General features: G+C 46.0%; 1 protein-coding gene across 3 annotated transcripts in view; it reads right to left on the minus strand.

The window, feature by feature from the left end:
• Positions 1–25,516, minus strand: part of MFSD12 (major facilitator superfamily domain containing 12) — a 310,303-nt gene that overhangs the window by 143,201 nt on the left and 141,586 nt on the right. For all 3 annotated transcript variants that reach the window (XM_077475811.1, XM_077475810.1, XM_077475809.1), the window contains exon 4: positions 5,728–5,925. In XM_077475811.1, the coding sequence (XP_077331937.1) occupies positions 5,728–5,925 (198 nt within the window). The remainder of the gene's footprint in view (positions 1–5,727; positions 5,926–25,516) is intronic.

Raw genomic sequence — 25,516 nt, forward strand, 5'->3', positions numbered from 1 at the left:
ACTGCAGTGTAGTTGAGCATCATGGGAAATGTAGTTCCAAAACATCTGGGGTGCCAAGGTTCGCCATCACTGGGTGAGAGTCTGTGGCCGGGAAGAGTTTTATGCTAGCTTGCTGGATTATCTACTGAACTAAGTAGCTTGCTGAAGAGCAACTTGGAGAGCTGGGTGCAAGCTGACACCAGTGGATATTGCATGAAGGATGTGGTCCACTTTTAGCAGATCCCATACAGAACCCACTAATGCTCCATAGACTCTACTCCTTCTGAGGCGTTTTTCCTCTATGGTCATAGTGGTATGACGACTAAAGCTGGCTATACATTATAACATTTTCTTGTTCAATTTCCTTTATCTTTACCCTAAACCAGGGGTGTTTAAACTTTTTTCAAAGAGGGCCAGATTTGATGAAGTGAACATGCACGAGGGCCGACCATTGAATCATTAAAATTCGGTTAAAATGTGTTCGTTTGAGCACTAATACACTGCCCAGCAAGAATTCTCTTGCCTTTGTCGCACTCGTTCCCGAGACACAGACGAATGCTCTGCTCTTTAGGGGTACCGTTAATTCTTAATGGTACCCCACACATTGGAAAACGTGCAGGGATTTTGGTGCAGTGCAATAAAAAAAAAAAAAAAAAAAAAGCTTGAAGACTTCTTTCCCGGCATTTTTGTGGGTAGGGATGCCCATTGAAATGAATGGGCTGCCCTACACACAGCATGCAGCCACACAGATGTGAACCAAGGGCTTGTTCACATGTCAGGTTGGTAAAACTACATGGTTAAACTGTTTTTACCACCCCCAACTTCTCCCCCTTTAGCTGCAGAGGGAGAAGCTGGGGTGTACACATGCTGTGCCTGCAGCTGGAGGTAAACCCAGGGTGAATGGGCCTGCACTTCAATTACCCCGCAACTGTGTGGATTACACAGTTGCGGTATAGTGATGCTGCATTTACGGGCTTAAAACAGGTGGTGAGGAGGTAACATAATGCCTCTTTACTGCCTTTCAAAAGCGATCTGTGCATAGATTGCTTTGCAGAGGAGCAGCAGTTCTGGCTTCTATCACACACAAGCCCTACAAAAGCAGTTCTCATGGTACAGGAATGGGGGGGGGGGTCCGGATTAAAGGTAACATACACACAGACACATGCACACACACACACACACAGACAGAAATACATACACATGCATACAGACACATGCACACACATACAGACATGTAAAAAAAAAAAAAAAAAAAAATGGTGTTGCACTACCAAATATAAATGATTAAATTTAAGTGCCTAGTGCATAAATATAAAATGAATCACGTGTGTATGTGCAAAACTATATTGCAGGGGTACAGACCCCACTTTCCCTGTTGAAGTCACGTGACAGGTGACGATACACGTAGAAATACGAGGAAATTAGGACACCTGAAGTGATGTCCACAATAACAGCGGTGCGCTCATCTGTTCTGCATGCTTTTTTCCGCCGTTTATCTCCATGTAAATTAACGAGTGATTAGCGCCAGTCGTGTGGGGTGTTACTATCTGCAAGGAAAGGGATACACTCTCTGGATCTCTCTAATCTGCTTTCTTAATGTTGAAACTTTTTATTGAAGTAATATCACTCACATGTACATAACAGAAAAGTAAAGTACAGGTACACTTTTAGCATGAACAGGTAGGATGTAACAAAGAACAAAAGATCCACAATTCAAAGTAATGCAAGGACAGTCAAACCTAGTCCTATTATCTTCCCCATCCAGCAAGGCTCTGTCAAGTAATAATTGGACTTATTTGTATTGCTAACAACAACTGAATGTTAATTAAGTAGAGACTAAACTTAGATCTCCTTGGGCTGCTCTGCAAGAGCTCTGGAACTGGTGATTCTATCCCCAACCCTCCCACCCCCACGGGGATCTAACTGTGAGAGGGAAGGGGATCTCAAATTAACATTGGTTGCATAAGGCCACCTCGTTCCTATGTACGTTTATTATGCCTGCCCATCTTATGTCCTGGAGACATTGTGTGTGAAAGGTTAATACCGACCAGGCGGGGTCTGGGGATCCAAACATGAGTTGACCTTCTAGCCTTTGGATTGTGATACCTACTCTAATGGGTAAGGGAACAAATCAGAGTAGTGTACAGGGATAAGGATGGAAGAGTGGGATAGATACCAGTACATGTAGGTCAGTGTAATTAATTAGGCGGGGGTCATCCCTCAGGTCAAGCTATAAACTGCGTAAGAGTTTTTTATATTCCTCCGTTTGTTGAAACTGTAGCCAGCATGCCCAAGTTGTCTGAAATTTGTGTGAGGTTTCCTTAACCTGGTGTATGATAGCTTCCATCTCTGCAATCTTATTCACCCTCTGTAACCACTCAGCAATGCTGGGAGGGGTGGTGGATTTCCATCGTGTAGGTATGCATAATTGTGCTGCATTTATCAAATGGTGCATGAGGGATTTCCTATATTGCCGTTGGGGCAATGCTGTGTGGTGGAGTAGAAATAGGGCTGGGGTAAACTCAGGAGTATATGTAGTGATTTTCGAAATGAGGCGACCGATCTCTGCCCAGAAAGGTTGGATACTGTCACATTCCCACCATATGTGCATGATATTACCTGTGGCTTTCTCACACCTCCAACAGGTGGGAGGAATTTGTGGATAACACTTGTGGAGACGTTCGGGTGTTTTGTACCAGCGTGAGAAAAGTTTGTAACAGTTTTCCTGCACTGATACGTTCAGGGAGCCCTTATGTATGTTTAGCCAAATATTGTCCCATTCCTCCTGCGTCAGGGAGATATTCAGATCATTTTCCCATCTGTGTATGCATGGGTTGTCTGACTTTGAAGGCTTGGGAGTTAGGATGGTGTATAACTCTGATATGACATGTCTGATGGGTTCGTCACTAGAACACAGCATCTCAAAAGGTGTGAGATCTCTGCTCCATTGTTGTGGCGTGGCTGTCTTGAGTAGGAAATGTCAGATTTTCTAATCTGCTTTCTACCTTACAGCAGTAAGGTAAGGGGCCATTACACCTGGTGTGCTGTGAACACTTAAGAGCCACAGGAGGGTTATTTTTCACCTATATTTTCACTGGCACCTAAATAAGTCACTGAATACCAGCAAACTTCATCCTGTTTATGGACTTTATTTATTTGCACTGTGTGATCCACGGTTTTTATTCATCTATTTTTGCTCAATTTCACTTGTTTTTAATGCACTTGATTGGATTTGACCATTGATCATTTTTTTTGCACTTTACTATTGCACATGTGGAGTTTCCCATTTATACTATTTGATCTACAGATTTTAATATGCAAGCGTGTTATAGTTTAATTGTGTTTATTTAGGCGCTAGGCACTTTGAATATTTGCATTCATTCCTTTTTTTGAGGGACTGCTATATTTATATTTATGATATAATTTATTTTAGTGGGGTCTGTACCCCTGCAATATAGTTTTGCACATACACACGTGATTCATTTTATATTTATGCACTAGGCACTTTAATAATTTATATCTGGTAGTGCAACACCATTTATTGATTTTTTACATTTACTTACCCTGGTGGGGTTTGCACCTCTGTCGGTTGTTTGCTGTAACCTTATTTTAGTTTACATAGTAGCTTTGTTTATGGTAGCGCGGAGATATTATAATAGTTCTTTAATACATACAGACACACATACACAGACACATGAATAAAGCACTTTTAAAACAAATCTAGCTTTTAGCACAGTACTGTACCTTTCCAGCTTCCTCATTCAGCCGGGTACTGCACTGTAGGGGGAACCAGAGAGCACAGCACACTCCCCTGCATTTTACTTTCACTTTTGAGGCTGACGAGCTTCTCAGTGCCGATGTACAGCTTGGCAGGGAATCGCTCATCTGACAGCCCTGATAGCCAGGCGGGCCATTCAAAAACGGACCGCGGGCTGGACTTTGGACATGCCTGCCCTAAACTATGTAGTACAAGCCAAGGCCTGTCTGTCAAATTCAAAGTGTTTAGGTTTGACCTCGTATTATATGGTTATGGTAAATCTAAAGGAAAATTGTAAATTTTTTTATCATTTACCGCATAACCACTTGCTGACCAACCGCCATTATACTGCGGCAGGTTGGCGCGGCTGCTCCAATCGCCGTAGGTGTACGTCAGCCGCTTTAAGAGCAATAGCAGGCCCGCGCCATAGCCAATGTGTATGGTTGGCGGCCGCGATATCTGTCGTCCACCTGCGATCACTCCACCAAGAGCCAGAATGAGGATCTGTCAATGTAAACAGATCCCCGTTCTGACTGGGGAGGAGAGAGAGATCCGCTGTTCCTAGTGATCAGGAACAGCGATCTCAAGCTTCTCCCAGTCAGTCACCCACTCCCCCTCCCCCCAGTTAGCAACACCTCCCTGGGGAACACTTAACCCCTTCCATGCCAGTATCATTTATACAGTGATAATCAGTGGCTACTTTTTATCACTGATCGCTGTATAAATGTCGCTGGTCCCCAAAAAAAGTCAAGTGTCCGATCCATCTGCCGCATTTTTTGGTAAAATAAATATTTTACCAAAAAACGTGTAGAAAACAAATATTATATTGGCCTAAACGGATGAAGAAATTAGTTTTTTTCTTGATATTATAGTAAAAAGTTAATGTTTTTTCAAAATAGTCGGTCTTTTTTTGTTTACAGAGCAAAAAAAAAAAGCCGTAGAGGTGATTAAATAGCACCAAAAGAAAGCTCTATTTGTGGGAGAAAGGGGACATAAATTTTATGTAAAACGTCACGACCTTGCAATTGTCAGTTAAAGCGACGCAGTGCCATATTGCAGAAAATGGCCAGGTCATTAAAAGAGTAAATCCTTTTGGGGCTGAACTGGTTAAGAGTGAAACACATCAATGTGGGGTGGCTTTCAGGCAGGGATTTGCTGCATGTACGACGGTTCAATAAAGCTGGTGACCTGCTGCTTTACTCTTTGTTCCTGTCTAGATGCTACAGCGGTTCGGATTGCTGCATGAAGCTGCACTATAATCTCAGGAGTACAAAGTGTTGGTTTTGGCTTAAAGCGGTAGTAAATGCTCAAGGAATAGTTTTGTTCAATATAAACAGTGTGAAGTAACTTATCCCATGTCCTTCATACCTTCCGCACTTCAGAAGTTCAAAAGATATAGCCCAATTTCTTTATGCATGTCACTGGCCTATGCGTAAATATTCCTTCATCCACGGCATTGCTGTATTGCAGTGCAATATCGCAAAAGTGCTGATGCTTGGGACAAGTTCCTGAAGCTTTGCTAAATCTTACTGCGCATGCACGAGATTACAGGCCAGCAGCATAGAAAGAGGGTGGAAGCGAAGAGCCAATATGGCACCGGCTTCTGCAGGCATCCAAAAAATATGGCAACATATTAGGAGTGGATATATCGACGTATATTGCAGGGACTTCACAGATTGACCTAATGTTTATTTACATACCAGGCGGCTGAGTTTACTACTGCTTTGAAGTCTCTTTATGCTGCATTGACCGAATAGAAGCTCGGAGTCTGCATTTTTGGTAGCCTCTGGGTATCCTGTGCCATAACCCCTCTTTCACCAAATTTATTATGCTTAACCAACCTTTTAAAGTGTTTGACACCTAACTTCATCCACCCCACATAAAAAATTCAGCCCTGGGGTTTGAAATGTTTCCCTACCAAACTACCTAGGGATCTCAAAGAATCATATCCAATTTCATTGCCATTCAGGAAAACAAAATTCATTATTTACCTGGTAGAAAGAAGGTTCCCGAAACCAGTGATTCCATAAGAGCACCGTTTCTGGAGATCTGGGAAGTGTAGCATGCTCTTGGGTAGCGTCTTCATCTTCAGTTTGCACAAGGTGTTGATAGCTTTTCTTTTCTTTAGTTCCAATGTGAAATAACACAGAGAAAAGAATTCCAAGGGCTACCACGATAAAAGCTAAGGACTGGGAAAAAGACAAAAGGAGGTAGCATTTTAAAAGCATGAAGAGGACAACAGAAAGAAAAGCAGTTAAATATTTCAAAGTGTCATTGAAGTACTCTAAAGCAGGTAAAATGCACAATTCTGCACAGAGTGTTGGTTTAACATTCAAAGCCCATGTACAAATAATGAATATCAAATTAAATTAATATCAAATTAAATACTAAGTGCACAGTAATTCTGCAGCAAACCCTTTAATGTACCGTATTTGCCGGCGTATAAGACGACCTTTTACACTTAAAAAAACTGGCCGAAAATCGGGGGTCGTCTTATATGCCGGATCAGCCCCTCCGATGCATGCTGAGGGTTCGGTAATACTGTATGTAGCTTCGGCTACATACAGTATATACCGCTGAGCCAATCCCAGTGAGCGATGTATTCAAATGAATACAGAGCCTGCTCGGATTGGAGTAACAACCTCTGCCAATCCGAGCAGGCTACTCTGTAGCCTACTCGGATTGGCTTTGAGAGTCAGAGAGGCGCGGGCTGATGATGATACAGTCTCTGCAAATCCAAGCAGGCTTTGTATTCATTAATAGAATACATCGCTCGCCGTGATTGGTTCCAGCAAAAGCAGGAAGAAGGATATGGCGCCAGCTCCTGCTCCAGCAAGGAGGACGGAATATCAAGCGTCGGAAGCCTTGGAAGGGGGTCGTCTTATACGGCAAGTACAAGAAAAAAATGCCTTAAACAACATTAAGATTAGGGGGTCGTCTTATATGCCTGGTCGTCTTATACACCGGCATATACGGTATATGAGAAAAAGAGGCAAGTCCATTGCTGCTGATCTTTAGACACTGCTATTTACTTGGCTACTATCTTGAGCCACTGACCTGCAAAAATGTCTAAGTCAGAGACCCAACACAACCATTTGGATCAGGAAAGAGAGAAGTCCTCATCTACATACTTGCCTCGTGACAGTGACTCAGTAGTACATAATTAATCTGGTTGAAAAAAGTCCATCCAGTTCTACCCAAAGAAAAAAAAAAAAAACTTGTATTTAACTAAATCAGCCGGACACGAAAGGCAGCACCTGCATTTACCTTATCATAAAAACAATATGCATGCTGCAGCTAAATAGCAGGAATATACATAAATAAAATGGTTATTTATCAACACATTGGGTCATTTAGGCAAAAGCATTGCATTATAATATATAAATGGTCTTCCTCATTTCTCCCTCCATTATTGGCACCCATTGGCAACCTGGAGCATTGCAATACAATTATATTTGACATAGCCAATACATTTCAAAACGTAAGCATGATTTTTAACAAAAAAAAATTCGCTAAATTGACTGATGAAATCATACCAGTTACCAATAACTGTTACGTTCAGCAAATAGCATTGTGATTTCATCACTTTGGCCACTTCCTGAAGTGCATCACTCAGACAACCCAGAAAATCCACTCATTCCACTTTGGTTTTTATCTTCAAAACTATTGCTAAATTGCCAAAAAATTTACAGTGAACAGTTTATACACAAATCTACACAAGATTCTGATATCTTGAAACACATTGTTGGGGCAAATGAGCTTCAAAAGTCCCTCTAATAAAGCTTCTGTGCAGCATCCCGGTCATACCTAGATAAGAGGGTCAGTGGGGAAGGAGGCCCATTTACTAGAACCTATCGGCTGTAATTTCTTCTTGCAGCAGCTAAAAGTCAGCTTCTCCTCCTTTCACTCCTGCAGGAAGAAAATACAGGCAATCGATTCTAGTAAATGCTGCCCCTACGGTCCAGGTTCCACTTCATGTTATACCCTATTCATTTTTTTCCTCTCCCACTGGCGGCTGTGGGAGATTGGATCAGAGAGCAGCAAAAGGGCCAGTAATTAAAATTTCCCAACCCCTTTCTTTTCTGAATGAGTACAGTGGGCGATCGCTACTGATCACACCTGTGTCCATTCATAATTAAAGCATAGTAAACTGTTTACTATGCTACCATTTGATTGGACAGGAAGCTGCTCAGCACAAAACACTTCCCATTCATTCACTTTCCAGTGCAACTGAGGCTGCAGAGGAAGGGACTGGGGTATCTCTAACCTCAGTCCCTTTCTCAGTCTCAAAAGACTCTGAAAGTTTAACAAAGCACCCCTACGGGCACCTTAAAAAAAAATTTAAAATTCAAAAATTAAGATTGTAAAAAATAAAACCGTTAAAAAATAAAATAAAATCTGGCACCGTCCTCTGCCCTAATGACACGTCCATTGCTCTACCGACACTGTCCGCACTGCTTTACTGAAACTGTCCACTGCTCTGACATGGTCCACTTTATAGGTTGGCTAAATTCATATTTTTACATGGACACATTTTATTACATAGTTAGGTTGAAAAAAGACAAAAAAGTCCATCTAATTCAGTGATGGTAAACCTTGGCACCCCGGATGTTTTGGAACTCCAGTTCCCATGATGCTCAACTACACTGCAGAGTGCTTGAGCATTATGGGAAACCTAGTTCCAAAACATCTGGGATGCAAAGGTTTGCCATCACTGATATAGTTCAACCAAAAAAAAAGAAAAAATACAATCCCATATACACAAGCCTTCATTCACAGTTGATACAGAGGAAAGCCCCAGCAATGTATGCTCCAATTTGCTACAGCAGGGGAAAAAATTTCTTCCTGATCCCCGAGAAGCAATCGGATTTTCCCTGGATCAACTTTACCTATAAATGTTAGTACCAGTTAAATTATGTACATTTAGGAAAAAATCCAGGGTTTTTTTTAAACAATCTACTGAGCTTGCTAGAACCACATCTGGAGGGAGTCTATTCCACATTTTCACAGCTTACTGTGAAAAAACCTTTCCGTATTTGGAGATGAAATCTTTTTTCCTCTAGATGTAAAGATGTAAAGGGTGCCCCCTAGTCCTCCGTGATGACCTTAAAGTCAATAACTCAACATCAAGTTCACTATATGGACCGCTTATGTACAGTGGGGATCGAAAGTTTGGGCACCCCAGGTAAAATTGTGTATTAATGTGCATAACGAAGCCAAGGAAAGATGGAAAAATCTCCAAATGGCATCAAATTACAGATTAGACATTCTTGTAATATGTCAAAAAAAAAATTCCATCATTTACACTTTCAAAATGACAGAAAACCAAAAAATGGCGTCTGCAAAAGTTTGGGCACCCTGCAGAATTTATAGCATGCACTGCTCCCTTTGCAAAGCTGAGACCTGCCAGTGTCATGGATTGTGCTCAATCATCGTCTGGGAAGACCAGGTGATGTCAATCTCAAAGGTTTTAAATGGCCAGACTCATCTGACCTTGCCCCAACAATCAGCACCATGGGTTCTTCTAAGCAGTTGTCTAGAAAACTGAAACTGAAAATGGTTGACGCTCACAAAGCTGAAGAAGGCTATAAGAAGATAGCAAAGCATTTTCAGATGTCAATATCCTCTGTTTGGAATGTAATTAAGAAATGGCAGTCATCAGGAACAGTGGAAGTTAAAGCAAGATCTGGAAGACCAAGAAAAATATCAGACAGAACAGCTCGCAGGATTGTGAGAAAAGCAATTCAAACTCACTTTTGTAAGGAAGAATGGGCAAAGATACCTCAAACAAGAATTGAAAGACTCTTGGCTGGCTACAAAAAGCGTTTATAAGCTGCGATACTTGCCAAAAGGGGGCAGTACAAGATATTAACTCTGCAGGGTGCCCAAACTTTTTCAGGCGCCATTTTTTGTTTCCTGTAATTTTGAAAGTGTAAATGATATAAATAAAAAAACATTTTTTTGACATATTATAAGAATGTCTAATCTGTAATTTGATGCCATTTGGAGATTTTTCCATCTTTCCTTGGCTTCGTTATGCACATTAATACACATTTTTACCTGGGGTGCCCAAACTTTCGATCCCCACTGTATTTGTTGATCATATCCCCCTTAATCTCCTCTTCTCAAGAGGGAATAAATTCAGTTCCTCTCAACTTTCCTCATAGCCGAGTTCCTCCATGCCTTTTATCAGTTTGGTTCCCTTCTTTGCACTTCCCAGTTCCTCGCTATCCTTTGTGAGAACTGATGTCCAAAACTGAACTGCATATTCCAGATGAGGTCTTACTAATCATTTATACAGGGGCAAAATGATATCTCTCTCTCTCTCGAGTCCATACCTCTCAATACAAGAAAGGACTTTGCTCGGTTTGGAAACCGCAGCTTAGCACCGCATGCTATTCTTGAGCTTGAGTTTTTATAATTTACCAAAAACCCCAGATCCATCGCCAGTCATTCCCCCAGTTGTACTCCCCCCCCTAGTATGTATGATGCATGCATATTCTTAGCCCCCAAGTGCATAACTTTACATTTCTCAACATTAAACCTAATTTGCCACTTACCGTATATACTCGAGTATAGGCCGACCCGAATATAAGCCGAGGCCCCCAATTTACCCCCCAAAAAACTGGCAAACTTATTGACTCGTGTATAAGCCGAGGGTGAGACATGCCTGTCCATCCCTGTGTGTCCGTCCATCCATCCCTGTGTGTGTGTGTGTCCATCCATCCATCCCTGTGTGTGTGTGTGTCCATCCATCCATCCATCCCTGTGTGTGTGTGTGTCCATCCATCCATCCATCCCTGTGTGTGTGTGTGTGTCTCCATCCATCCATCCATCCCTGTGTGTGTGTGTGTCTCCATCCATCCATCCATCCCTGTGTGTGTGTGTCTCCATCCATCCATCCCTGTGTGTGTGTGTCTCCATCCATCCATCCCTGTGTGTGTGTGTCTCCATCCATCCATCCCTGTGTGTGTGTGTCCGTGTGTGTCCGTGTGTGTCCGTGTGTGTCCGTGTGTGTCCGTGTGTGTCCGTGTGTGTGTGTGTGTGTCCGTGTGTGTGTGTGTGTGTGTGTGTGTGTGTGTGTGTGTGTGTGTGTGTGTGTGTCCAGCCTACCTGTGTCCCGAGCCTCCGTCCCGTGCCTTGCCGCCTTGCCTCCGTCCCGTGCCGTGCCTTGCCTCCGTCCCGTGTCGTGCCTTGCCTCCGTCCCGTCCCGTCCCGTGCCTTGCCTCCGTCCCGTGCCTTGCCAGGATCGCCGCTCTTCGTCGGCGCCTCGGCGGCCATTCTAGGATTCAAAAGCCGCGCCTCGGCCTTCGCCTGTGATAGGCGGAACACTGAATTTCCCAGCAGCCTGTGTTCCGCCTATCACGGACATCGTCTCATCCTCGTCCGTAGTACGAGGATGAGACGATGTCCGTGATAGGCGGAACACAGGCTGCTGGGAAATTCAGTGTTCCGCCTATCACAGGCGAAGGCGGAGGCGCGGCGTTTGAATCCTAGAATGGCCGCTGTCTGTCTGCTCGACACGCTGATCGAGCAGGCAGACAGCGATGACTCGAGTATAAGCCGAGGGGGGCACTTTCAGCCTCAAAAAAGAGGCTGAAAATCTCGGCTTATACTCGAGTATATACGGTAGTTGCCCAAATAGACAGTGCATGGAGATTGTCTCCAATTTACAAGCCTTTCTAAAAGGATGTTATTCCACTACACAGCTTGGTGTCCTATGCAAAGATGGAAATGGTACTTTTAATCCCAGACTCTATCATCTATAAAGATGTTAAAAAGTAAGGGTCCCAGCACTGAACCTTGGGGTACACCACTGGTAACCTTAGACCATTCAGAGTACGAGTTATTTACAAATTGATCCTTCTCCAGACCTGTAGACTTTACCTTACACATGAGCTGTGTGTGGGGAACTGTGTCAAACACTTTTGCACAACCCAGGTATACCAGGTCCACAGCCACCCCTCTGTCCAAGGTTTTACTTCTCTCCTCATAAAAAGAAAACATATTTGACAACTTCTGTCTTTCATGAATCCGTGCAGTCTGTTGCGTAAAATATTTTTTTTACAGCAAGAACTCGTATATGTGGTCATTTATTAAACTCTACAGCACAGGTGGAAAACACAAGGTGCACAGGCCTGAATCTGGCCTGCCAGGCCTGGTCATGTGGCCCGCACAGCAGCCTCCGGCCGCTACCTCTTTTTCTCTGCAGGTATCCAAGGCAACAAGGGAAAACATCCTCCTCAGTCCCGCAAGTGGTGCTGCTTTGTATTAGGGCATGCGCGGCCAGTCTCCATGACAGTAAGACATCTACCTTCCGCTCTGTCTCCGCCTCCACTCTCTCGCCTCCCCAGCCCCTCCAGCGGGTGATTGCTGACAGCTGTTTTTTTTTTCCCCATCCAACGGGCTGCGTCCTGAGGGAGGGCTTTTTAAGCACTTGTTGGAGAGACAGTGTTGTGCCGCCTATACAATAGGTACCAGAGCGGGGCCAGGTAGGAGAGTGTGCATATGTGAGGAAAACTGGAGTTGGTACTTACCGGTAACTCCTTTTCCGGTGGTCTTCCAGGACAGCCCTTGAGAGATGGAGCTCCTCCCACCGACACAGGAAACACATTGCCACAGTTCAAAAGGCGGTCCTTCAGGTCCCTGGTCAGTCATTCACCAAGAACCGAAGGATGGAACTGAAAAACATATAAACCATAACAGGTAATAACATTAGTACATCACTATAAACAAATAAAGGGTGGGATCGTGCTGTCCTGGAAGACCACTGGAAAAGGAGTTACCGGTAAGTACTAACTCCAGTTTTCCCAAGTGTTCTTCCAGGACAGCCCTTGAGAGGATCCCCAAGTACTTACCAGATTAGGGGGGGGACCACGGCCTGAAGGACTTTCCTCCCAAAGGCCTGATCCTGACTAGACATTAGGTCTAGTCGGTAATGCCTTGTAAAGGTGGAAAAGCTTGACCATGTGGCTGCTTTACATACCTGCTCCGGGGTGGCACCAGCTCTTTCTGCCCAGGATGCAGACAACGCTCTTGTTGAATGAGCTTTAACACCCTCAGGAGGATCTCTATTCAAGGCCTTATACCCCTCTGCTATAGCTAGCCTAATCCATCTAGCTATGGTTACTTTTGAAGCTTTTTGCCCCCTACGCTGCCCGGAAAAAAGGACAAAAAGGGAGTCAGATTCTGAAAGGATTTGTCACTTTAAGATATTCTAGAATACACCTCCTCACATCCAATAAATGAAAACGTTGTTCTTTCTCATTTGCTGCATTTTGACAAAATGAGGGGGGAGGACAATATCTTGGGACCTATGAAAGCTAGAAGCTACTTTTGGTAAGAACCCAGGGTCTGTTTTTAGTATGACTGTCTTCTAGGATCTGTAGAAAAGGTTCCCTGATGGAAAGGGCTTGGATTTCACTGACCCTACGGGCTGAAGTGATTGCCACCAGGAGTACTGTCTTAAATGTAATAAGCCTTAGGGAGGCCTCTGAGATAGGCTCAAAGGGTGACCCCAAGAAAGCTTTTAGTACAACTGCTAAATCCCAAGATGGGACTTTGCTGACTCTAACCAGCTTACGTCTAGCGATTGCCTTACAGAATCTAGCGACAAAAGGATTTTCCTGTAAGCGTTCATCTAGGTACACACTTAAGGCAGCTATCTGAACCTTAATAGTACTTAGGGTTAATCCTTTGTTTACACCTTCCTGTAAAAACTGTAGAATATTAGCCGTATTTATGTCACGGCTATTCAGCCAGCTATTACATTTTTTCCAGACTTTTTTGTAAATAGCCCTCGTGACTGGTTTGCGACTCTGTAGTAAGGTCGCAATTACCTCATCTGTCAGGCCCTTACTCCTTAAGATTTCCTCCTCAGTAACCACGCTGAAAGCTTCAGTGTGGCCACCTGTGGATGGTAAAGAGGTCCCTGCGACAGGAGGTCCTGTCTGCAGGGAAGCCTTAGAGGTGGACAGTCTGTTAATTGTAGCAACGTTGTGAACCATGGTCTCCTGGGCCAGAATGGTGCTACTAGAATCAAACAGGTTTTTTCCGTGAGGAATCTTGCTAGGACCCTCGGAATGAGATGAAGAGGGGGAAATGCATAAGCCAGACTGAAAGTCCATGGAGTTTGCAAGGCATCTACAGCCAGGGGCTGATCTCCTGGGTTAAGCAAGCAAAAATTGGGAACCTTTGCATTCTCTTTGCTCGCAAAAAGGTCTACTTCTGGTTTTCCCCAGTGAGTTGTTATGAGATTGAATGCCTCTGGGTGTAAGGACCACTCTTGGTTCCAAACTTTTTGTCGACCTAAGAAGTCCGCCGTGCTGTTCAGCTCCCCTTTCAGGTGAACTGCAGAAATGGATTCCGGATTGGCTTCTGCCCACTGAAAAATGCGTCTGGCTACCAACATCAAACGAGGACTTCTGGTACCTCCTTGTTTGTTTATGTATGCTACAGCCGTCATATTGTCTGAACGGACTTGTAGATGGTGATCCTGTATTGTGGGGTGAAAAGCTAAAACAGCTCTTAGGATCGCTGTTAGCTCCTTCCAATTGGAAGAGAAACATTTCTCTTCCGGGGTCCACTTGTCCTGGACCCAGCTTGAGCCGAGGTGGGCTCCCCAGTCCCAGCTGCTCGCATCCGTTGTCAGTGTTGAAGTGATAGGAAGGACCAAATGAACCCCTTTGTTTAGGTTCTCCCTGTCCTTCCACCACCAGAGGGAGCGTTTTATCTTTGAGGGGATCGATACCTCTTCCTCCAGATCTCTGCCCTTTAATTGTTCCAACAGAAATCCCTGAAGGTCTCTCTGGTGGAACCTGGCCCATTGTACGGCTGGAATGGCTGCCGTCATAAGACCTAAGACCGACATTACTTCCCTCACCGTACATTTGGGGCTGCATTGAAGAAAAGATGTTCTCTGCCACAGATTCAAAATCTTTTCTTCCGGCATTATAATTTTCTGATCTACAGACTTGATCCAGTAACCCAAATACAGGATCTCCTGTGTTGGGGTTGTCTTGGATTTCTCATGACTGACAATCCACCCTAATCGACTCAGGCTGAGTTGAGTCAACTCCAGATCCTGAGAAAGACGACTCTCCGAGTGTGCCATTAGGAGCAGGTCGTCTAGATAGGGAATAATTGAGACTGATTAAAGCCTTAGTGGAACTAAAGCCTCTCCGAGAACCTTGGAAAAGATTCTCGGGGAGGATGACAGACCGAAGGGGAGCGCTCTGCACTGAAAGTGGTACATTTTTGTGTTTATCTGCACTGCCATCCGAAGGAATTTCTGGCATTCCTCCCTTATTGGAATATGCAGATAAGCATCCCTTAGATCCAGGGTGGCCATAAATATCTCTTTCTGGAGAAGGTTCTTTATGGAATAAATGGACTCCATCCGAAATCTCTTGTAACGGATGGAGCGATTCAGTGGTCGGAGGTTCATATTAGTCTGAACCTCCCTGACGGCTTTTTTACCACGAAAATGTGCGAGTAAAAACCGTCTCCTTGTTCCTGAATAGGGACTGGTGTTAATACCTCTTGATCCACCATTTCCCCTATCAGTAAAGGCCCTATCAGTAAAGGTAAGGCCCTGGCCTTTTCTGAGTGACTTGGGAGCTTTGTCACCAAAAACTTTGAGGGAGGGCTGCTGTGGAATTCCAGCGCATGACCCCTTTTTTATTATATTTAAGGCAAACTCGTTCGAGGTTGTCTCTTCCCATTGTGGAAGAAATTTGCTTAATCTTCCTCCCACAGGAACCCTGACGTCACTGGGGTTTGGGATCCTGATTGGGGCGGCTAAACAGTATGCCCCGACCAATGTTTTTTGGGGGTTGAACTCTTCTCTGATTTAGAGGGTTCCTTAAAAGGGACGAAAAAAATTTCTTTGGAAATTTTTCTTTTTTGCGGGAAAGGTTTTCTTTTTATCCGCCGTCCTTTCTAAGGCGGAATCTAATTCAGGCCCGAAGACTAAGTCTCCTGTAAAAGGGACGCTGCACAGGCGGGTTTTAGATGCTGTGTCTCCCCCCCATGTTTTCATCCATACTGACCTCCTTGCTGCCACTGAAAGTGCTGCTGACTTAGCCGTAAATTTTACGGAGTCCGTGGAGGCGTCAGAGATGAAACTGGTGGCCTTAAAAAGCATAGGGAAGGATTTCAGAAGCTCCCCCCCTGCTTTTAAATGTTCCTGTAGTTGCGACAACCAGAACTCCAGGTTTCTAGCTACACAAGAAGTGGCTAGAGCTGGTTTTAAGCCTGCCATAGAGGCATCCCAGGCCCTCTTTAAGACAATGTCTGTTCTCCTGTCCATGGGATCTTTCAGGTGGCCCATATCCTCAAAGGCCAGATCAACCTGCTTTGAGACTTTGGACAGAGGGGCGTCTAGTTTAGGATTTTTATTCCGGACCGCCTCTGGGCTCTCATCAAAAGGGAACCTTCTCTTAAGGGATTTAGGAAAGAAACCTTTTTATCTGGTTCAGACCACTCCTTAAGGACAAGGTCAGAAAGCACCTTATGTATAGGGAAAACCCTTGCTTTCTTTTTCCCCAGAGCCTCATACATTTGATCATGTCTGGATAACGGAGTTTCTTCCTCCTCAATTTCCAGTGTATCATAGATAGCACCCATTAGCTCATCAACTTCCTCAAGAGACAATCTATACTTTGAGGCTTTAGATGTTGCTTGCTCCTCTTCCTGATCAGAGTCTGTGTCAGAGGAATCGGGGCTAATCAACGTGGGGCTAGGCTCCCTGACCATACGTGGCTCCCCTGAGCTGGGTGTTGTAAGGCATGGTGAGGAGGAGATTGCAGTTGTTTTACTCGTGGAGGCAGCTGACCCTACGTCAGTGATTAACTCCCAGAGGGATTTAAAGGTCGACGCCATTTCCTCTTTAAAGGAGCCCAAAAATTTTGCTAAGGGGGAATCTGCCTCAGATTTAAGCAAGCTTGCAATGCATTGCTTGCATAGGGCTTTGTTAGAGCCAGAGGACAACCTATTCCCACAATTAGGGCACTTTTTGCGGCCTGCCTTGTCTTCCTTTGGTAGCTCTTTAGCCTGAAAATAAGAAGACAAAGAATTTTTTAGCGTCAGCTCCATGTCCCTCCTTAGAATCACCCAACTGCATACATCCTTAACTGAGTTAACCACCACCGTGGGGCACTACAGAACCCAGCCTACAAACACCACCACTCCACCAGAGTAATAGCATGCCCAGCAGCCTACCTGGGATTGGCTGGTGCCTGTCTCCGCCGGAGTGTCCTGGGGAATAGCCTCCATGGTCCCCCTCTGCCGCTCCGGATCCCGCCGCTAGTCCGGTATTGCTGGACGCTGGTCGGGACTGTACAGGCACAGCGCTGGCTCTCCCTCTCCTCCTTGTACCCTAGAGACCCGGAACCGGAAGTCTCGGCACACAGTGATGACGCGGTTCCGCCGGAAATGACGCTCGGCGTCTCCGACCCCACCGCAACAAGGAGCAGAGATGGAAGGTTCCACTCACCTCTCCTGGGGGAAACCGGTGTCATTCTGGACCTGGCCACCTCGGCACTGGAAGGAGGAGGGTAACGGGTCTGCTCCGGTTCAGCTGGACGGTACCCGAGCCACAAGAAAAAAGGTATGGACCCAACTGCAGCCAAAAAACAGGACCCGGTCCCTTATGGCTTACAGGTTCTCAGGCAGCCCCTGAGAGGGGCCTCCAGGTTCCTGGCAACATGTTCCTCCGGAGGAAACACAAATGACTGACCAGGGACCTGAGGAACCGCCTTTTGAACTGTGGCAATGGGTTTCCTGTGTCGATGGGAGGAGCTCCATCTCTCAAGGGCTGTCCTGGAAGAACACTTGGGAATTTTTTTTTGGGGGGGGGGTCATGTGGAGGCAGATGTGTGTAGAGGTGGGGGGATGGGAGGATAGTGATGGGTGGAGAGTTTAGAACCAAGGTGGAGGGGTGGAAATGAGATGTTGCACACTGCATAGTACACTCCTAACCCCTCCACTCTGTATGTAGCGCAATCCTGACCTCTGTACCTGGCTCAAGCCTGACCCCTGCACCCTGTACGTGTCAGGCAAGGCTGGCTGGGGACAGTGGTCCGTTGGCTGTTGTCTATACGCCCCTGCGGGTGCCTGGGTGCATGCACATGTGCACGGTTACCGGCGCCAGGCGGGCTATTTAAACCCAGTTCTCCCTTCAGATCTTGCTGCTTGATCTAGAGCGTCACTGAGTCTATTGCCTGAATCTGATCTGATTGTGTGTTGACCCGGCCTGACTTGTGACCTTACTTGCCTTCTGCCTGCCTCTGACCTCCGGCTAGTCTACGACTGCACCTGCCTAATCCTATGGTCTATCCGTGCTCATCCGTTACCGACCTGGCCGGTTCCACGTTCATCTGTTCCTGTACTGACGATCTGGTATGACCTGGCTTGCCCGACTCTTCTGTGTGCCTCCTCCTGAGTGATCTACCTGTTACTGTTGATCTCCTCCTGCCAGGCACTCGTGCTACCTTTGACCACCTTGCCTCCTGTCACCACCATCAGGGGCCGTGAGTCGGGGACACAAGAGTGGTCTCCTTCTGCATTCTGGGCTCACCACTAGGTATGTGACAGAATGTGGCGCAATCCTGACCCCTGCCCTATAGTTACAACCTGCCCTTTGATAGCAACCCTCCTGCCGATGCTGCCCCTGATGAATTTGAGTTTGACACCTCTGCTCTACAGCATCTTCCTGACTATAGAAGTTAAACAGGTCTATAGTTACTTGACAAATACTTATCCCTTTTTAAACATGGGCACCACATCGGCCCTGCCCCAATCCTGCTCCAATATTATCCTAGGCACATTTTATAAGTACGATAATGCTTTTGTTTTATTTAACCCTGCCCCTTTAAGTCCCTCACACTGTTAACACCCACTGTTCAGCGCAGTACACTAAATTTCTACTCTCCTTGGGGCACCCCAAAGGTGTCCTAGGTCTCTTACAATTCTATAGTGTAGAATAAAAAGCGACTGTTGTGTGCCATTAATGTGTTCGGGTTTGGCTTGAATAAAAAAGAGCCAGCCCTTGTCACTGCGACAAAAGAAAGCAGCTGTGCTTTATGAGGTAATTTTAAGCCTTACCTCTGGTGGATTAGGAGGGGTACCGCCACTAAAAAAATTCAAGAGCCCAGAAGCAGCGCTTTAAAAACTCACTTCTTTACTGGCAGCATCACTCCTTATCTGTATCAGAGGTGTGGCTTGAAATCACTTAATTCAATGCTCACAGGTAGGAACAGGGGTGCAAAAAATGGCAACTACTCTGAGGAGTCAAAATTTGAACTATTTGGCTGCAGCAGGAGGAAGTTTGCTGGCAAAGGGCTGCAGAGCGGAACAATGAATGCCTGAAGTCAACAGTGAAGCATGGTTTGGTGCTGTATTTCTGCAAATGAAGTTGAGATTGCTTAAGGTTCAATGGTGTTCTCAATGCTGAGAAATGGAGGCAGATACTGCTCTATGATCAGGGAGGTGTGTGATTGGCCTCAAATATATTCTGCAGCAAGATAACCCCAAAAATGAAGCCAGTGTCATTAATGAGAGATCTTAAGTTTAAAGAACAACAAGGAGCCCTGGAAGTGATGGTTTGGCCCCCACAAAGCCCTAATCTCAACTTCGTCAGGTCTGTCTGGGTTAACATGGAGACAGAAGGATTTGAGGCAACCTACATCCATAGAAGACCACTACTGTAACACACATAGGGGAGGAGCCTAGGGTGTGACATAATCCAGAGACCATCTTGAACAGTGGTTTTAATCCAACACATGCATTTTCAGCTAGCACTGCTTACGTGCATTTTATTGTCAGAGTACTACTTTTATGCTGCGTACTATTTTTATTCGGCGTATTAAATATTTACAACGAAGAGGAGGACTATACCTGGTGTGTTCTGTTCCCATCTCTATATGCGCCGATATCATGGCATAGGAGGCCGCTGTATTCTATTCTTTATCTCCCTTAAAAGGAGCCACAGCTCGCTGTGATCTACTGGTGATGCAAGGGTCATAAAAGCAAGGAGAGTGGCTAGTGTTCGGTGGCAAAGATATTTCAGGATTTTGTCACATGGTGGATTATTTACCAGTTTGTGGATGGTTTTGATGATCCACAAGAAGGTTGAGAAGATCATCTTATATGGACATAGGCCTCATACAAACATGGGCGTTAGAAAAAAAACTAACTGCAAAACCACTACCAAGGCCAGGAAAAAGCAGCCGTTAAAAAAATAAAAATAAAAAAGGGCTTTTAGTAGCTTTTTGTATTGGTGTTAAAGCATGTTTAGCTGCGTTTCTCTGCCTCTACTCAAAATCAATGGTTTCTTATGAGATCCCATTGATTTGAATAGAAGTCGCACTAGAAGTTGAATCATGATGATCCAAATTAGGACGCGGATTGTGCCCTGAGGATCTTGAAGGGGAACTCCAAAATTGAAGAAAAAATAAAATAAAATAAACTCGGCGGGGACTATGCCAGACTCTTTGGTCTGGTATGTATTTTAAAAGGTCATCCCCCTCCTGGACCATACCAGGTCACATGCCATAAACATGGGGGGGGGGGTGTTATGGGGACAAGGGCCTCTTCCTGACAAGCCTGGCCGGTGGTTGTCAGGGCCTGCGGGCCGAGGGCTTATCGTAATCTGGAAGCGATCTTTAATAAAGGGGGGTCCCCAGATCCCGACCACCCAATGTGAATGAGTATGGGGTACATTGTATCACCCTCCGGCGATGTCTTTATCCTCCGATTCTTCTCCCCCTCTCCAGTTCTTCTGCCTCTGCCGGGTCTCCTCTCTCTGCTGTCTTCACCCCCTGTTCTTCCTCCGATGTTGTCTCGACAAGCTCTCCTGATGCAATACTAGGCCTGGCGTGTGCCATTACTTATATGGACATGGTGCAGGACCATCTGGTGGCACCCAGAGGCCCTGCCCTTTTGTGACCCGGCGGCGACGTCACAAGTGGCGGGGCCTCCGCATGAGGTCACTGGATATCATTGCCCCATGTCTATATAAGTAATGGCACATGGCGGCCCTAGTATTACACCAGGAGAGCACGCAAGACAACATCGGAGGAAGAAAATAGGGAGAAGACAGCGGAGAGAGGAGACCCGGCAGTGGCAGAAGACAGAACAGAGGAGAAGACATCAACAGAGAGAGTAGAAGAACCGGAGAGCGGGAGAAGACATCAGTGGAGGAGGGAAGAAGAACCGTAGGATGAAGACATCGCTGGAGGGAGAAGAATATCGGAAGACATGCCAGAGCTGCCTTAAATACAGTACTTTAAAACCGGTGAAGTGTTTTCATTCTTGAAACTTTTTTGGGTGAATCAGAAGGGGTACAATGTACCCAATACTCATTCACAGTGTGGGGGGCTGGGATTTGGGGGCCCATTTGTTAAAGGGGGCTTCCAGATTCTGATAAGCCCACCGCCCGCAGACCCCAACAGCCACCGATCAGGGTTGTCGGGAAGAGGCCCTTGTCCCCATCAACATGGGGATAAGGTGCTTAGGATAGGGGCGGGGGGCCTCACTCGCCCGCCCCCCCCCCCGTTCTTACCTACTAGGCTGCATGCTCAGATAAGGGTCTGGTATCGTTTGGGGGGGCACCCCAGGCCAGTTAATTTTTTTCTCATTTTGGCGAAGGGTCCCCCTTCGAGATCCTCGGCACATAAGCCATGCCCCAAGTCGGATCATAATGATATGACTTCTGGTGCGACTTCTATTTAAAATCAATGGGCTCCTATAGGGAACCATTGATTTTCAATAGATGATGAGAAACGCTCAACGAGCCCCAACGCAGCTGTATCCAGCAATAAGGCGCATTTAACAGCTTTTATCACCGTCAGGCATTTTTACAGCTCTAATGCCCTGCCTCAGAACGCGGTGGTCCTGATCCCAGTTCTATGGATAGTGTAGGACCCACAAACCATGGGGTACTTTGTGGCAGTAAGTGCACTTAAGCACCATATAGCAATATGGTGTGACCAAATACCCATATTTTTTTATAATGTTTTTTGAAAATGTCTAGGTGTTTTAAATGGCCTTGCAGGAGGTAAATGTCTTGTTCTGTTGTATGGTCTTATGGCTGCACCATCTTTAATGCATCTTTTAGGGTGTGCCCCCCCCCCACTTTTTTTTTATTTATTTTTTTTTTAAATATATGAGATAGTTCAAGCTGTGATTTGTCACAACTGTGATGATTATGGCTTGGACCCATTTCACATTATGCCACCCCATGCGCCAGGGGTAAAGCGGCGCTATTTTTAGCGTTGCTTTACCATAGTTTTAGCTGCGATATTTGGCCACTAGCGGGGGTGAAAACCACCCTGCTAGTGGTCAAATGGTGCCAGTAAAACAATGGTAAAGCGACGCTAAAAACCACTTTAAAGCTAATTCCTGGGGCTTAAATCCGCCCACAAAATGCAGCCGCGTCTTGTTGGCAGTATGACAGGGATGCCCCCTTGGGCCTGCACACTGGGGTAAATGGCGCAGCAGTTTAAGGGCGGTTTGCAGGCGCCATTTTTAATGCTGTAGCACCTGAAAAATGCCCCAGTGTGAAAGGGGTCTTACAGCACATGAAAACCCCAAATCAACAATCTCAGAAAATTTGAATATTACATGCAATCAATAAAACAAGGATTGTACATAGAACAATATCGGATCTCTGAAAATATAAGCATGCATATGTACTAAGTACTTGGTTTGGGCACCATTTGAAGCAATTACTGAATCAATGCAGCATGGCATGGAAGCTATCAGCCTGTGGCACTGCTGAGGCATTATGGAAGACCAGGATGCTTCAATAGTAGCCTTCAGCTCTTCTGCATTGTTCAGTCTCATGTGTCTCATCTTTCTCTTGGCAATGCCCCATAGATTCTCTATGGGGTTCAGGTCAGGCGAGTTTGCTGGCCAATCAAGCACAATAATCCCATGGTCATTGAACCAGGTTTTGGTGCTTTTGGCAGTGTGGGCAGGTGCCAAGTCCTGCTGGAAAAATAGGATTTTTGTACTCACCGTAAAATCCTCTTGTCTGAAATTTATTGACGGATACAGCACCTTTAATCTTGAGCTTAGGGCTATAGCGCCACCTTTAGGAGAGGACTAGGCAGAACCCATAAAAACAGCAAAATTGTACAGAACCACCCAGGGGGTGGTCCTACTGGCTATAACCCCTCACTCTGCTACCAGCTCAAAAAGCAGTACAAACAAAAATCCTATTTTCTCTTTCGTTCATTCACGGACACAGCACCTTTAATCTTAACCTTAGGAACGTCCCCAAGCAGTGTCACAAATAAGGGGTGGGAATAGAAAGAAAAAAACTCCACCCATAACAAAATGAACGCCTCAACAGAGGAGCTGCAAATTTAAAACGGCCGCCTGCAAAATCTTGCGGCTGAAGCATGCATCTGAAGATGCGTTCACATCAGCCTTGTAAAATTTATTGAAAGTGTCAACGGACGACCAGGTCATCTCCTTACACACCTGGGAAACAGACGCTTGATGTCAGAAAGCCCAGGAGGCACCAATTGCCCTGGTAGAATGTGCTGTGACAGGAAAGGGGGGTGCCCACCCTCTTATGGCATAAGCCTGAAACCCCATCTGTCTGATCCACCAAGAAATGGAGGCCGACAAAACCGCCAGGCCTTTCTTCAGACCAGCCGATACAAACAGGGAGTACGACCTCCGAAAAGGAGCTGTAGCAGACAGATACACCTGCAGAGCTCGGACCACGACCAAAGAATGTAAAGCAACCTCTTTGGGATGTGACAGCTGAGGACATAAGGACGGAAGCACAATGTCTTCATTTAGATGAAAGGCCGAAAACCTTTGGAATTAATGAAGGCTGCGGGTGGCAGCACTGCATAATCCTTGTGGAGGATCAAGTAGAGCGACCCGCATGACAAGGCCACCAAATAAGAAACCCGCCTTGCAGATGTAATAGTCTTTCTAGTGGCTACTTTCTGAGAGAGTGTCAATAAGGGAGTTTCCCTAATGTTTTCAAACAGCGGTTTCTGAAGCACCAGATTCAAATTCCACAGAGGCAGCGGTGGTCGTACCGCAGGGGCCACATGTTGAACCCCCTGAACAAACATTCACCAATGAGTAAGTCACCAAAGGTCAAAAAAAAAAAAAAAAAAAAAGACAGCCAAAGCTGATATCTGCCCCTTAATGGTGCTTAAGGCAAGTTTCTGATCCACTCCTTGCTGCAAAAACATAAGGATCCTAGAAAACTGAATATGTACGCAGACGCCACCCCATCTCCTCCCACATGGAGATGTAGATGTAGGCCTTCAACGTTCCATGATAAATCTTCAGAGAAAAGGACTTTCGCCCCCTCAGCATTATTTGAGATTAATGAAGCAGACAGTCCTCGGTTCCTCAGCACCTGGCTTTCAACAGCCATGCCGTTAAAACCAGTGACTGTAAAGAACGATGAAGTTCTTGGACTTGTGACAGAAGGTCCTCCCGCACCGGCAGCGGCCAAGGAACATCTGCCACCATTCGTACTGTGTCGGCATACCAAGGACTTCGAGGCCAATATGGGGCAATCACTGGAATCCCCCTAGGCATCGACTCTGCGTAGCAGACGAGTTGGAGTCTGAGTTGGTGGGGGGCAAAAATCAGCCGATAATGCTCCCATGGAGCCACAAACCCGTCTGACGCGTCCGCCCAAGGATCACTTGACCTGGCCACAAACCTCTACACTTTCCAATTGAGCTGAGAGGCCAAGAGATCCACATCTGGCATGCCCCACCTTAGGCAAATAAGCCGAAACACTTCTGGATGCAGTGACCATGCCCCCTGGTCCAACAGCTGACTCAGGTATCTGTCCGCTTGACAGTTTTCTACGCCCGGAATGTACATGGCTGACAGAGCCGGCACACGCTGCTCTGACCACTGTAGGTTGTGAGCGACCTCCAGCACTGCAGCTGAGCTCCTTGTCCTTCCTTACTGTTTGACATACGCCACCGCCGTGACGTCGTCTGACTGGATCCTGACCGGACGCCCCTGTAGCCTCTGCGACCATGTGGAGAGGCACCACATGATCACCCGAAGCTCCAGCACACTGATCGGCAGGCGGGATTCCTCCTGCGTCTAGCTACCCTGGGCCGACTGAATGCCCCAAACTCCCCCCCAGCCAGTCAGGCTGGCATCCGTTGTGATCACCGTGCAATGAAGAGGAAGGAACGACTTCCCAGACCGAAGGGCAGGAGACCTCAGCCACCAGAGAAGGGAATTCCTGACTAGCTGGCTCACCCGAATTTGACAATCCAGGGATGTCGGAGATTTGTCCTATTTGGCCAGGATCTCTTTCTGCAAGAGTCGCGTGTGGAATTGGGCATACGGTACCGCCTCGAAAGTGGCTACTATGAGACGCAGTACTAGCATGCTCAAAAGGGAAGCAACAACCACCGGCGGGACATCAAAAACTGCACCGCCAATTGAAGAGTCTTCAGCTTGTCCGAGGGGGGGAGAAAAACTCTCGCCTCTGAGGAGTTCAGAATCAACCCCATGTACTCCAGGTGCTGAGCCGACACCAAAACGGACTTCTGGAGGTTCAACACCCAACCGAACTCCTGGAGAGTCTGTATGGGTATCTCCAGATCCTCCCTTAATTCTGAGGCAGAAGCTAACCTACGATTGTGATCCCTTGTTGTCTTAGCAATGCCAGAATTTGGGCTAGCAACTTGGTGAAGACCCTTGGCGCCGTCGCTAGGCCAAAGAGGAGAGCTACAAATTGGTCGTGCTTGTCCGACTGCAAATCATAGAAAC

Source organism: Lithobates pipiens, unplaced genomic scaffold (genome assembly GCF_037356315.1).
Source record: "Lithobates pipiens isolate NorthernLeopardFrog02 unplaced genomic scaffold, aLitPip1_a1.2 Scaffold_13, whole genome shotgun sequence".
Classification (NCBI taxonomy): domain Eukaryota; kingdom Metazoa; phylum Chordata; class Amphibia; order Anura; family Ranidae; genus Lithobates; species Lithobates pipiens.